The following is a 15,300-nucleotide window of genomic DNA, read 5'->3' on the forward strand; positions in this document are numbered from 1 at the left end:
TATATATATATATTATATATATAATAATAATAATAAGTTAAAAGTTAACGTTTAAAAGTAACTAGTTAAGTTAAAATTTAAAATTAACTAAGTTAAAAGTTAACTTTTAACTTTTTTTTTTAACTTTTAATGTTTTAACTAGTTTCTACCCTGATTTTAGGTATTCATCTCACTCTTCGAAACAAATCAATTTTGGAGACAAAAACTGGCAGGAATTAAGTTTATCATCTAATAATAAACGTGAAACCATGAAAATAATCAAGGTTGTCACAAATTCCTCATCTTAAAAAGTAAAACTTCATAACAGTTTTCTGATTTCAAGATAAAATTTCATGATATTCTCTGATTAATATTTTGAAATTTTTTATATTTTGATCCTGATTTGTAAATCGTTAAATATTTTGTTGACAAATAAATTTAACAGAGCAATGTAAATTATTATTAATGTTGCTGACACTGTTCGCATTTTTAATTGTATGTAATAAAGTTAGTAGTATTCCTCAACTGGGTAGGTGTGACGTAATTTTAATTTTCCAGAAAATTTTGCAAAATTCTCTAACTTTTCTTTAATTTCCTTAACCGTTTTCAATTTCCCTGATTCCTCTAATTTTTAAATTTTAAATCCTGATAATGATATAAAACGCTTGAACATTGATGACAAAAAGTTTTAACAAAAAGTTTAATTTTCTAGTATCTAATTAAAGCGTCCTAATGACTTTGATGATTAAAACAAAATTATTTTCAGATATGTATCTAGCTAAATTTTTAAATACTTTATGAAAACGATTTTAACAAAATTGTTCTTTTCGTATAATATAATCCGCGAATAAAAGGAATAGTTTGATAATTAAATTTCAAATCAATTAAATTTCATTTAAATTATTCTAAGTTGATTTTTTTTCCTTTTAAATTGCAACTTTCTGTGATTGTAAGCGGATGGCTTCCGCGGATACACATGTATTAAAATCCGCAAATTTCATTAAGCCCGAGATGCCGGATTCAAAGTAACAATCGATCGCCGAGAGATGCCTCGAGAGAAAGAGAGGCGTACCTCGGTCTTCGCATCAACCCCGTTTCACTGCAGATCGTTGTGCAGCAAGCGTGCGCACATTATCGGGAGATGCGACGCCGCGTGCATATATCCTTGGTTTCCCGGACCACATGAAAACCTATATTTTCCCAGACGGAAAATCGATGTTACGATACGACGCGCAAATCTCTCGCTCGCGCGAGAAGATTCCAGTGAATTCCAATCCTGGCGCCGCCAGGCAAGAACTGAGGATCGCTGTGCAACAACTAACAACACAGAATTCCAGAGGATGTCTTAAGGACGTCCATGTGTCCTTTGAACATCCTAAGAACATCCCTAGAATGTATCCCGGATAAAGTTATTAGAAAAGTTTCTCTCCAAGAAACTTAAATTTTCAATAAATATCGTTATTCTTGTACATGCAGATAAACGAGTGACCCAAAATATACGATAATTTTTTTCTCCGAAAAGAATGGCTTGACTAAAATATCTAAACATTTAATTAGTACAGATCTGAAAATATCTAAGGAAGATACAATTTTCACTTTTCGAGACCGTTCGAGGATTGTTTTATTTTTACATTTTTTTACTTATTTTTCATAGAAACTGCAAGTTATTATAACAATGACACTATATTCAAGAAAAAATTGATACATTGAAATAAAGAATAAAATTCTTATTCACATCATCGTTATGAAATCGCTATCAGTATATACTTCAATAATTTAAAAAGTCAAAGCAAAAAAATTGTACTGTCTTTTGTTGGATCATTAAAATAATTATACAGAACGCTTAACACATTCTGTGCTGGAATGTATTAAATAATACTTTAACTATAAAAAAGAACGTAGTGTAAAATATTTTTTGATGTCATATATATGTGGATACATAATTATATGATATATGACGCAATATTATATAATATTTATATTATATTATACATTATACATTAATTATATAATACATTAGGATTTCTTCTTTCTAATAATTTAAATTGTAATTTTATCGAATCATGGAATGGTTCAATAAAATTACAATTTAAATTATTAGATATTATTTAAATAATTACATATTATTTAACTATAACATATTATTTAAATATAAGAAACGCAGAAATACTGTAGGTCACTGGTAATCCATGCGATGCGGCACGTGATGATCAAAATTACTCAATTTTACATACGACGATTCTGATCCTTTATTATGTTTACACAGATCGTTCTTGTCCCGAATTAATTTTCATAATTTTTACAAATATAAAAAAATTATTAAGTAATGCGTAAAATAATTAAATAATGCGTGCTTGCTGCATAAAGTTTTGACATTTTAGCAAATAGTTGAATGGCATAATTATTTTGACCCAAACAAAATTATTTCCAAATCTATATTATGATTAAAAATTTTTTAGATATTTCAGCAAAACCATTGTTTTCGTGTATATACGTATAACACTCGCATGGAAAAAACAGTATCTAAAAATTGGACTAGATACAAATAAGAAGAATTTTGTTAATCTTTAAAATTTTTGGCCAAATGCAAATCTGAAAATAATTTTGTTAAGCTATCAAAATAATTATATAAGACCTTTAAATCGTTAGAACATAAAAAATATTTGCATTATTATAGCAACATTATCGTTACTTAAGTATTCTATATATATTTTTATTATTTTGATAGTCCAACAAAACTATTTTCAGATTTGCATCTGATCAAATTTTTAAAGACTTCAACAAAATTCTTTCCGCCCACATTGATTTCAATAGCACTATAGGAAGTAATCGCATATGTCGCGACTTGTCACAGTTTTTCTGGCAATAGAAAATGACGTGACCGAAATGCGAAGTAAAATGGGTTAAAATTAGGTTGAAAACTCTACACTACTGACCCGAGCCAGATTCTATAATTGGAATAAGGCAAAATGTTTGCCGATGAACTGTCTTGCATGTCGACCTTGTCTTGAAGTTGCCTTATTACATATTAATAATACAATGTCCTGACCTACCATCCTGCTTTGGCTTAATGTGCAGAATCCCAGATTTACCTGTGCCCTAGTTCGCGCTTATCACTGCGGGCGCCGTGTGTGCCCTCGTTGTAGCTGTCCAGGTCTTGTTCGCTACGATCGTTCCTGGTCAGTCCTACTTTAAGGCCAAGTATGGTACGATGGATCGATTCCTCGGGGAATACATTCGAGTCGTCCGGGAATCGCACCCTCGGTCCTGCATTGTGAAATTCGTGTCGTCTTCGTTGGCAATTAAAGGGGTCAAGGTTCCATGATAATAAAAAGTCTGTTTTCTTCAATTAAACTTCTTGTATGGTTCATCTTTCTTCATTTTTTCTCCATGTTGGGAAGAAAAAAAAGAAAAAAACATGAATGATGTAAGAAGTTTAATTAAAACAAACAGGTCTAAAGTAAGCTCACAATTTGCATTTTCACGTGGTGTTCTTAATAATAAGAGCAATGAAATACGAGATAGAATTGAACAAAATGCGAGATAGAAATGTTAAATTTACGGCTGCAAGTCTACATTATAGGACACAAACTCCGACATATATTGAGAAAAAAAGTCGAAAGTATTCAGAAGCAAATGTTACTACAATATTAATTAGTTGTAAGAAAATTTAACTATGATCAGAAGAAATATATATTTCTATAAAATATATCTCATGTTTCTTTACTAATTATAAGAAAATAAAATAGATGATTTATCAGCTAGGAATAAAATGTTATTTTTATGTCATATTTAAAGAATTCATATTTTAAGAATTTATTTCAGTGAAATAAACATTCATTTTTTCAGTAAAATAATCTATAATTAAATTTTTAAATATCTTTTTCTTAATGTATAACTGAAGGAAGACAAAAAATCCGCGCAAAATAAATCCGTCTAATATTTACTCGGTATTTAAACTGGATTTTGCGGATTGTGAACTTATCTCGTTGCATTGAATCCTTCCGTCTTCAAAGAAGTTATTTATTCTCTAAAAAATGAATCAGTGCTACATGATTTCAATGCTACATTTATAACTGATATAATCATCAGCAAATATTTACTGTTTTTCAACAATAATATTGATTCACTTTTTAGAAAATAGAAAAAAATGTACCGATAATTACGCCGATAATTAAGAAGCTTGCCTCCGCAATATGGCGTATCTCCTTAAATACCATTTATCGCGCGAGAAATTTTCCATTGTAAACGAAGATTACATTGACTTTTATTATGACAGATTAAACATACATGGAAAAAACTTGCTGAATTATCTAAAAATTTAATTATAAGATATACGTAGATCTAGAAATAAATTTATTGAATCATAAAAATTATCTATATAGAAACTTAAGAAATATATTGCAAAAAGTTTTGACATTTAAGCAACTCAGCTTCTCAGACAATACACCTCTGGACATTTGAAGGACATCGTGGAACTGGACATTCATTGGATGTTCTTGGATATATCGCAAATGTCCTTTGGACGTCTAATGAATGTGTGCTGTGTAAGTTGAACATTCTAAGTAATTAGTTTGATAGACCAAAATTATTTTCAGATCTATAGCTAAATTTCTAGATACTCCAGTAAAATTGTTCTTTCCATGTATTAACGTCTAAATAAATCATTGTGCAATCTAAAATTCAGAGGACGTGTTTGCAATACAACTACATTTTTGAAAAAAAGAAAAAACAAAGAAGATAATTACCAATAGTGTTGCTTGCCGGTGTAATGACCACATCAACATTTCGCTGACTCATCGCGCCAATTAATTACGGTGCGATTTGTTAATTTCCTCTTCAACACGAGCGATCGAAATGCGTCGCGAAGATCACGAAAGTATTCTTAATTATAACCCTCAACTTCCGTCCCGCACGAGTGACAAAGTCATAATGATGGAATAATATAACTGGTACAACAACTTTCGACCGTGAACAAACAACACGATTTGTCTGACGAAAGCACGGCGAAGCGATAAGAATGCTACGGATCAGGTCCCAAGGGTCAATTGCGACAGCGATCGAGAAAGCAAGAATAATCGCGGTTCGCGTGATATGCCATGATTTTCATCGTTTTCTTACGGGCGTGAAGTCGGGTCAGAAGGCGAGATTGAACAAATGCGCGAAAGCTTCTGCCGCACAGCAACATACGTGTGCTTTACTATCGTTGGCCTTCAAAGACTAATAAATATTGCAAAATTAGCCATGTATGAAACAGTACGTGTTCGGATATGTTTTCGAAACGTGACGTATCTCGATACTGCCCTCAGCAGAGATGACGTGGTAGCACATATCAGTATTCAGTTTTTAATTATATTCACATATTGGATTATTTTAAAATTCCCCTTTGCATAAATTCCTTTCCATATTAAATTTTTTTCATGGCTTTTATTATTTTTTGTATTAAATTAGGCAATCATTTATCGAATAGAGAATTTAATAACAATTTATTTTCAGGGACTCGGTATAAAAAAGATTACAGATGACGCGCATCCTTTATTATCTAGACTAGAAGAAAGTCGCAATTACTGACATAGGTCTTCTAAAGATTACTTATTTCTTGGAAATTAACTATCGCAATTTATTAATACTGATAAAAACATAAAATATTTATATTATATTTATATTAGATAATTAAAGAAGTAAAAAGACTCATAATTCATATTTATAATAATTCTATATTTGTATCTCTATTCAAAATCAGCTAAAAATAAATTCTACAAATGCGAAAATAAAATTCTTATGATTTTCTTTTGTAAATGCATAGTGTAAAGTGTAAATAATAGTGACAATATTATTGATAATATTATAGCTTTATTATAGTTTTAATTTCTTAAATCAGTTTTATTTATATTTTTTTTCCATTTTTTCATAATATGATATTTTAAATATATACAATATTTTATTTAAATATATAATAAATTTAAATATATAATATATAATAAATATATAATAATAGTAAAAAACAGGCAAATCGTAAGACAGATCATAAGCTAACTTAATCTTTATAATTTTGCGTTATAGTGTCAAATAGCCCTATTGAAGTTGAAGGTAATTGTGTATTTATGGGTGCTTTCCATTTAATTACACAAGTCGACACAAGTATCGTTCTGTCTTTGTTATTTATGGAATGCAAAAAACGACATTTATGTCGATTTGTATTATTAAATGGAAGGCATTCTTTATATTGGGTTGTCTGGAAAGTTCGTGCCGATTTTGAAGGAAAATTGAAACGCAGAAGATTTAAATTTTAGTATACATTTGTTAAATCTTTTGCGGCACGAACTTTCCGGACAATCCAATAGAAAAAAAAAAAATCTAAAAAAACAAACTGTATTATATGTTTGTGTCTTGCAAAACAGCATAAAGTGCATATAAATTAACAAAAATATTTTATATTGAAGAAGTGAAAAATTTATATAAAATTTTGTATACATTCACACCTACATTACTTGTAGGTATTTTATATGATTTCTGTAAAAGAAAATAAACGAAGAACATTTTGCTTATCTTTCGAAAAAGTTCACTGTTACAAAATTGCAAATGTAGTATAAAAACTGCTGAATTATCTGACAGTAAACTTTCTAATTTATTATTTATGTTTCTGAAGTTTTATTTTTTAGTTTTAAATTATGTTTAAGAAATATTTTCTAAAAACAAAGTAGAGCGTCAGTATCGGAGAGAGGCCTTTCTCTACTTTTTAATAATTGATAATTCAAAAACTTTTTCTACGCCTTTCCTCTAAATGAATATTTATTTAGGAAATATTTTTTACGTATATATTCTCTTTTGAGATATTTAAAGATTATGTTTCTTACGGATGTATTTGTGTACATTTCGCTGCATGACATTAGCCATGGGAGAGGAGGATGTCGTGTAGCTTCCCAAAATAAGTACATCGTGGTCGAAGTGTATCATTTAAACGAGTTATTTTTGTGCAGTAGTACACATAGATTCGTTTTCGAAAATGCGTCAGTTACATCGGTATTTTTGATGCTGTTGCAACTATTCGAATAAATTATTGGTCCGAAAATATTCTACAAGTTTGTTTATATCAATTCAGCATGTAAAGCCAATTTCTCTCGAGTGTCGATTAAAATCGTCGCAAAATTGATAAAAGTTAAGGCTGCTTAAGAAGCCGATAAGAATCTGTTTCAATATCTGAAATACTTTAATTTTCAATAAAATCAATACGGAAAAAACATTTTTGCTGAAATATCTAACAATTTAGTTAGATACAGATTCGAAAATAATTGAATCATCAAAATAATCATACAGGAAATTTAAGCACGATGAGTAAGTCGCAAAAAGTTTTAACATTCTAGCAATCAGCTAGAACGTCTTATATGATTATTTTGATGGTCCAGTAAAATTATTTTCAGATCTGTATCTTATATCTTTAGACTCTTCAGAAAAATCGTTCTTTCCGCAAATAAGTTTAAATATATCGGAAAAATTCAAGTATTTGCGATAATCTATTTGCGATAATTTATAAGTTAAAATGAACGATTAAACTTGATTTTTAATACACATAAATCCATATTCGTATCTCACTTTTATCGATAAATGCGCGCATGTATTTTTAAGATTTTATAGTATATGTAATGTAAACTGTATGCTAAATGTGTACATTCACTTTATGTATATTTACATTACGATAAAAATGAGGTGTAAATACGGATCATATATCTACTTTATCATTTATGTGATAAAAATATTTTAAATACATTATTTTAAATACGAAGCGCCATTACGGTCTGAATGTTAAGATGTTGAATTATTATATATATTCATATAAATGAATTAATTTCAGAAATGATAATTGTGTCGGCCGATTGTCGGACTTTCAACGCAATCAATCTGAAATAATAATAATATCCCAAAATTTTTCAAATTTAATTTTAAAAAACTGTAATAAACTTATTGCGAAAAATATTTTATTATAGAAAATAAAATTCTTAAGTATACATATATGCTATGATTTTATTTAGTTGTCATTTTATTTAGACAAATACATTCCGATATTTTTCTACCGAAATATATTCAAAATATATTCATTGCTTTCATATGGAATGTATTACGTTTAAATATTTACATGGCATGATTGTTGTGATTAAAAAAATATAAATCTAATTTATAACTTATATTTTATTTATAAATATAAATTTAATCTTTGATTTAATCTTTTCAGTGATTAATACCGTACTTATTCATCTTTTTATTTTATGTTATCTTTTTATTTTAACTCTTTATACATGATGAATGTTTTTACAATTTTAAGCTACATTATTGAAAGACATAGCTTTCAATAATATATGGATATCTAGATCGCAGAATTTACATTCGTTATCTAAATACTAAATATCTAAAGGAATATGCATGTATTTAGATGTGTTTCAAAAGCTTTGAACTTGACGCATGGACGACACAAAGACAGGTATATTGCAGGTGACATAAAATGTATTCACTAACCTTTGACTGGCCTGCCGGTACCACTTTTTGTTACCACTCGGATCGTTGTCATACTGCGGTGTATTAGGCCCCGTATTCTCCTGATCTCCATGTGCATTGCAGTTTTCAAGCTCCATAATTAGCTGTGAATGCAATTTACAACACTCAATGAGCTCTTTCTACGTGTACTTGTGTTCATATGTATAGTCTTATTGTTAGCCGTAAATATAAAACACTCATAATTTATTGTACTTTTTTGGAAAAGGCAGTAATAAAATTCAAAAAATACTGATGAAATGAAATAAAAAAAATTGTTATAAAAATAAATATTATTTCCAATATAATTGTTTCTTAAATTTTTCTTTAGATATAGAATATGTTTGAATATTTATATGAAGTGATTATTGTGATTAAAAAATATAAATCTAATTTATATTATATTTTATTTATAATAAATATAAATTTAATCCTTTCTGTTTAATTTAATATTGTACATAATTTGTTATTCAATCGTAAATTTGTGAGAGTGCTTTATATTTTTAGCTAAGGCTATATTTATGCATGTGCAGTGGTTAATAATATATTGATGTTAATTAAATTTACTTTAGCGGTAGAAGTTAAACAATTTTTTAAACTTATTTTCCTGTATTTAAAATAAATCTGTATTTATCTGTATCTGTATTTAAAATAAATACATTTATAGTGTTCGTGAATTATCGGGATAGCATAGTTTCCGTATTTAAAAATAAATACAGTTTCCCCAAACTTAGCATTTAATTTTTAATAAGAAAACAAGTTTAACATAAAAAATTGTTTAACTCCAAAATAAATTTAATTAGTATCAAGAAAATTCTTTCGACAAAAAATGATGCGGAAAAATATTCAGCTATAATAAATCAAAGACTCAGGTTTTATTAAACAGGAACAGAGAATTTGCCGCATAATGATTACATATTATTTGTTTCTTAAATGCGCGGTTTGTTTTGCCACATCGTCGCTGCAGAGACTGAATATTTTGCAAACATTACGATGTATCTTTACAGAAATCTAATACTGATCGACGCATTTAACTGAAGGTAATTAATTACTTGAAATATTGAAAGCTCCGTTGTTCGACTAAATAAGAAATTAATTATTGTTTTTCAGTAATAAATTAGTCAGTATTACATAAACAAAAAAATAAATACACAGTTGGAAAATATATTCAATTTAATACATTTTACATATCGCAAACGGGACTTAAATTTTTGTATTAATTTAACACAAAAATGTGTATGTTGGAAAGTAACAAATATTATATAAAAAAATTAATACAAAAAAGGCAAGTTTTTCAGTAAAATTAATATTTGACACGTTAAATTAATATCTATTTTATTCATTTATCTTACATTTGAATCACATTATTTTTATGTTATTTGGTCACATAAATTGTGTCATTTTGACACTAAGAAATGTTTTGAATATTCCCCCCTCCCCAATTTAACACAAAATATTTAAATAATATAATCATATTATTAAGTTAAATGAACATTTAAAATTCAATACAAAATTTTAATGAGGAAATTAAATTTTAATAATTTAAATAGACCGTTTCCAAGATAAATATAAAATATTTTTAATCTGTACTGTACGCAAATAATAATTATATTAATACTTCAAAAGTTTATATCTGCAAATCTATCTCAAGCATCAAATTTATTCAAAATATATTCTAACCTGGAAAGTTTAATATATACTTCAATTAAGATACTTCTATTAAATTAAAATAAATTCGATTTACTTATTATATAAAGTTGCTCTTTCGGTACATTTTAGAATATTCTTCAAAAGAAAATTAATTCTTGTTTTAAATACATAATAATAAGTTTATTTGAAATTTGTAATAAATATATTTTAAGATTATTATATTTTAAGATTATTATAAATAAAATATTCTTTGTTAAATAAGACTATTGCTTAAAAAAAATGAAGGACAAATAAATAATCATTTTTATTGGCAATAGAATATTTTTCTGTGTGTAAACTGGTCAGTATTAAATTTTTGTAAGAGTAGGGAAAGCAATTCGTATTAAGTATTTGAGACACGAACTGCTTTTCCTTACAATACAAAGTACATTGCAAAACCGGTCTCGGACGGGTTCGGTTTCTGATATCTGGACATGCGAAAAAACTCTTTACGATTTACGATCATCGATCTGTCGGTCACGGGTAAATGAAAAGAATTCGATGTCGCGTGTCAGCAGAGCTGAAAAATTAAATCTCGCTGAAATGATCTCTGCAGATTTCGATCGACCACTTAACCGCCATAATCACAACCCGCAATCAGCGCGAATATCAGCGGCAGTGTTATCGCTCGTGCGTTAAAATTACAAGTTAGATTATCATGACTGCTCGAAGAGAGAAATGTCACTGCTCCGATATTATATCCAGACAATACATCCAAAATTCACAAGATACAAGACATCTTTTAGATGTCTCATAATGATAACTCTTTTAAACGACTTATATTAACGTCTTGTGTCCTAATTTTGGAATTTTTTTGTGAGTGTATCTCCATAGAAGTTTGAATATTGGCCAATATTAATTGCTGCCCAATTTATTACTGAAAGACAGTTATTAATTACTTATTGGAGTATAAAGAGTACTGCTGTTCAGTAATTTTAGTATTTCAATAAATAATTAATTACTGAAATACTAAAAGTATTAATTTGACAAAAGTCTAAAATATTAAAAGTATAGAACAACAGTATTTTTTCAATACCTAAAATAAATAATAAATTAAATAACTGCTGTTTTTCTTTCTGTCTTTCAATATGAAATTAATCAGTATTAAATTTCTACAAAGATATTGGTTTATTAATTGTCGCAAAAAAACGTGTGGAAGAAAGATAAACAGTTTATTCATGCTCTCTCTCTTTCTCTCTCTCTCTCTCTCTCTCTCTCATTCTCTCACATATACATACCCATACAGCGCACTTTATCCGAAGGATATTCTGGGAACATTCTTAGGATGTAGGAAATCTTCGAGAATGTCTATAGGACGTCCCTTGGACATTTGTACCCTATGGATCACACATACGCACGCTTTGTGCTGTCAACGTAAAGTTAGCATAAAAATGAACGTTTATTCTAGTACCTTGTTGATGGTATCTCTTATCACTTTTATGACGGATGCGAAAGCTGACGATTTCCGCTCACAAAATCGCTCGCGACGCTACGAGCTGTCATCTGAAGTTCAATAAGCAGAACCGATGATCAACCGCCGCACCCTATCACGATGCAGCTTCACAGAATACTGAGGTCAATTCACTGAACTGGCGACCTCGGCCAGCAGGTATACCAATCAATCGCGGCGAAAAATCCCTAGATCGAACTCGACGCGCGGCGCCCAATCGGTATGACAAAAATAAAAAGAGAAGGGCATTTTTACGATCGAATCAATTAGAAATCGATCGCGAAGTACGTAATAAATAAAAGCCGTGTTAGCAAAATGTTTATTTTTCATATGTTGGAAATTTTTGCTGAGGTAGGATTATTTCCTAAAAGTATAATCCAATCAGCACGAAGAAAACGACAATTTCAACAGTTGTAAAATAAACATTCTGCTAAAACGATTAAAGATATTTATTTGCGGAAAATGCATTATTTGCGATATGACCAGCAGTGACACGAAACATGGTATTTCTTGTTATGGCAGCATTGTCGAGCGCGCGAAAATGCAAATTGGCAGATGATAGAATTGGAGTAAATGATAGAAGTTTAAACCTTAATACAAAAAGAAGAAGAGACAATGAGAGCATGCAAAAATGCATCTTTAGAATCGAAAAGGAAAACAAAGAGAATTCTTATGTTTCTAGAACAACGATAATTCTCGATGAGTTTCTCGATGAAAGTTTTGCGCAGTAATGTTTTAATAGACGTAGCCTGTATTTCTTCCGGACGTATTTTAAGAAGTAATATATGTGTATGTCGTGTAATTTGCATTTTGTAATGTAATTCGTATTGTCTTTAGAGGCTCTTTACTCGATCCAGTTTACGTTTTTATTTATTTTATTTATTTATTTTTTATTCTTATTTGTCTAACAATAACTTCTCGAAGTTGGGAAGAAAGTTGATGAATATAAATCATTAATAATATAATATCATAATTAATGTAATAAATTATTCATTAATACGTAAATGTAATAATTAATATAATAAATCATTAATAATAAATATAATAATTAAAAAGGATAAACACCGGGATTGATTCTAGGAAAGCGCTCGCGTCATATCTTTGTAATGGATTCTTTTATTTCTATCAATCAATGTAGATTAATTTTATCTCGGTGTACTCTTTATCTTTATCTAATTCTTAGAATTAAAAGAAAAAAAATAAAGACAAATTAAATCTAGATTAAAGTTAATTTATATTGGTAGAAATGGGGATTAGAGTTACTTAGACTCCAATTAACTTAATCGGCGATTATTAATTTGAGAGTTATTTAAAACCAAGATTAATATACAATTTTATATTATAATTTATTATTTGTAATCTTTTTTTATATGTAAAATGCAACAAAAAAATTTCATGATAACGAAATAATACGAATACTGCTTATTTTCTATAATAACAATTCAAAAAACAAAATTTTCCAGAAAATGAGTTTAAATGTTTTGAATCATTAAAATATTGTAATACTAATTTTGAAATGCAATTTTAATATAATAATTGATTATAGAGAAATAAAAATATATTATTTTAAAGTATGTTTTTTCTTATTTTCTTTATCTCTATCCTTATATCTCTATCCTTTTTCTGAAAAAAGTTTAAAATGATAATTTTTGAGTTATTGTAGCAAATAAACCATCATAATCATCAATTAAGTTAATCGAAGTTTATTGAAGTCACTCCTATGTGCAATTGGACGTTGTCAAACATAAATTGCACAAATCGCATCGCGCTATGAAGAAAAGATACTCCCCTTCCCCTTGTTCTCTTCTAGAATATACAAAGTGGCATTCTTTCCAAAAATAATTTTAACGTCAAACGGGGTTTCACGTATTAAAGATGTAAAGAATTAACGAAAGAAAGATGCGTCGAATTGTTTCTCTTCTCTTCTCTTCAGCAATTCTTCTTCAGATTTGGCGACATGCACAGGAATCATCGGAGAAGATCATCCGCTATGCGGATCAAGGATCATTTTACGAAGGTGGAGGGTAGTAGCGACACAGTATAATTAAACAATAAATGATGCACCTGTCGGATGGTCGATGCGCGAATAATGCTTGGCGCGGTGCGACCCATGGAAACGTCGCCGCCGTCGCCGTCGCCATCGCCGTCGGCGACGGAGGCCAAGCCCGTCCGTGGCGCCGTGCGTAACCCGTCGTCGCTTCGTCGTCGTCGGCTGAGCGCCGAGATCCACGGTGTAGCGGCGGCGGCGGCGGTAGTAGGAGTAGCAGTAGTAGGAGGAAAAGAGAAAGGAGGTAAAAGTCCGTGTCTAGCGATCCTCGCGAGCCTCCACCACGCGTACGCGCCGTTTATCATCGTGACTGCGGTCAACTCGTTGACGTCGTCGTCGGCGACGAACACCGCGGAGCGGGTGTCGCGGATGACAGCCCGTCGCCGTCGCCGTGAACGTGAAATGATTACATCGCTCGCGATCGGTCATCGCGTATTGCGTAAAACTAATCCGATTTAGGCGGCGACCTCGCGCTGCACTCTCTTCGTGCAGCCCTCCTCTCCTCCGACGACTTCCGTCATCGTCGCGATTACGTTACGTCCGTCACGTTTCCGCGGCGCATCTCGGACCTCCGTCAATTCCCCGTCTTGATGTGGGTCTCTTTAGGTTCTTACGCTTACCGGAGGGGATCCACCGTCATCGCGATCGCGTCGCAGTGAGATCGCTTCTGACGACGCGAAAGGGGACTGGGGAAGGTGGGAAAGGGCGAGAGGAAAGGGGAGAAGGAATCACCCCGCGATAGGGATAAGGACAGGACAGAGGGACAGTAGGGACACGCTTGACACGCAGTCTCCTTTCGCTCTGCGCTTCCGCTGATTCCGCTCTCACCTCTCACCTTCACGGTACGCTCCTCTCGCTGCCTCTCGCGAGAGCGATGCGTCGTCGCGCGGCGGTGCGCGGATCGCGCTGGTGAGGAAGTTTAACGCGACGCCTCGCCCAACCCACTTTCGACTTTCGTGGTGACCGCTCCGGGTTGTGCGCGTCCCCGAGCCATGTATCCGCGGTGATATTCGCGCGGCTTCCTCGAGCATTTTTCCCTCTCCCAGCTCGACAAGTGGAGTTCCTGGATATCGCGTCGCGTTGCGTCGTCCCGCTTCGCCTCGCCCACTGAACGCCTTGAACGGGTATGAAATTTTGCGGGACGACGGTGGACTCTGACGGAGTTCTCGGACTGTCTCGGAGTAGCGCGTCCACATAACCTTTATGCCACCAGAAGCGCAACGTTCGTTTTCTCTATTTTCCCTGCCGAGTGATGTATCGACCATCGACCGCGACGATTCGGTTCCGTCATCGTTGTCGTCGTCCCGTCGGATTTCGCCTCACGGAATCGACACCGCGGCCGCGACGTTGAACGGTCCCGTTGAGGACGGTGCCACCCCCGTCGTTGCGAATCCATTTCTCTCATTTGTTGCGCCGCGCCTCCCACATCACATGCGAACATACGTGTTCATCTTGCTCTACCTGACGATGTTTAGTTTCATTCTGTTCTGTATACTTCTGTTCTCACGCATTGTTATTTCGCGGATACAATCTGTACCTTTGAGTTTTTATAGTTAATAAATTTGGTTCTCACCCACGCAAGCAGTTTTGTGTTTTCATTTCGTACATA

General features: G+C 31.7%; 1 protein-coding gene across 1 annotated transcript in view; it reads right to left on the reverse strand.

The window, feature by feature from the left end:
• Positions 1-13,996, reverse strand: part of LOC105621145 (cytosolic purine 5'-nucleotidase) — a 28,348-nt gene extending 14,352 nt beyond the window's left edge. Inside the window, exons 1-2 of the mRNA XM_012202618.1 lie at positions 13,709-13,996; positions 8,491-8,612 (exon numbers count right to left, since the gene is read on the reverse strand). Coding sequence (XP_012058008.1) covers positions 8,491-8,612; positions 13,709-13,996 — 410 coding nt within the window. The remainder of the gene's footprint in view (positions 1-8,490; positions 8,613-13,708) is intronic.
• Positions 13,997-15,300: the final 1,304 nt, after the last annotated feature.

The sequence above is a fragment of the Atta cephalotes genome (genome assembly GCF_000143395.1).
Source record: "Atta cephalotes unplaced genomic scaffold scaffold00002, whole genome shotgun sequence".
Taxonomy (NCBI): Eukaryota; Metazoa; Arthropoda; class Insecta; order Hymenoptera; family Formicidae; genus Atta; species Atta cephalotes.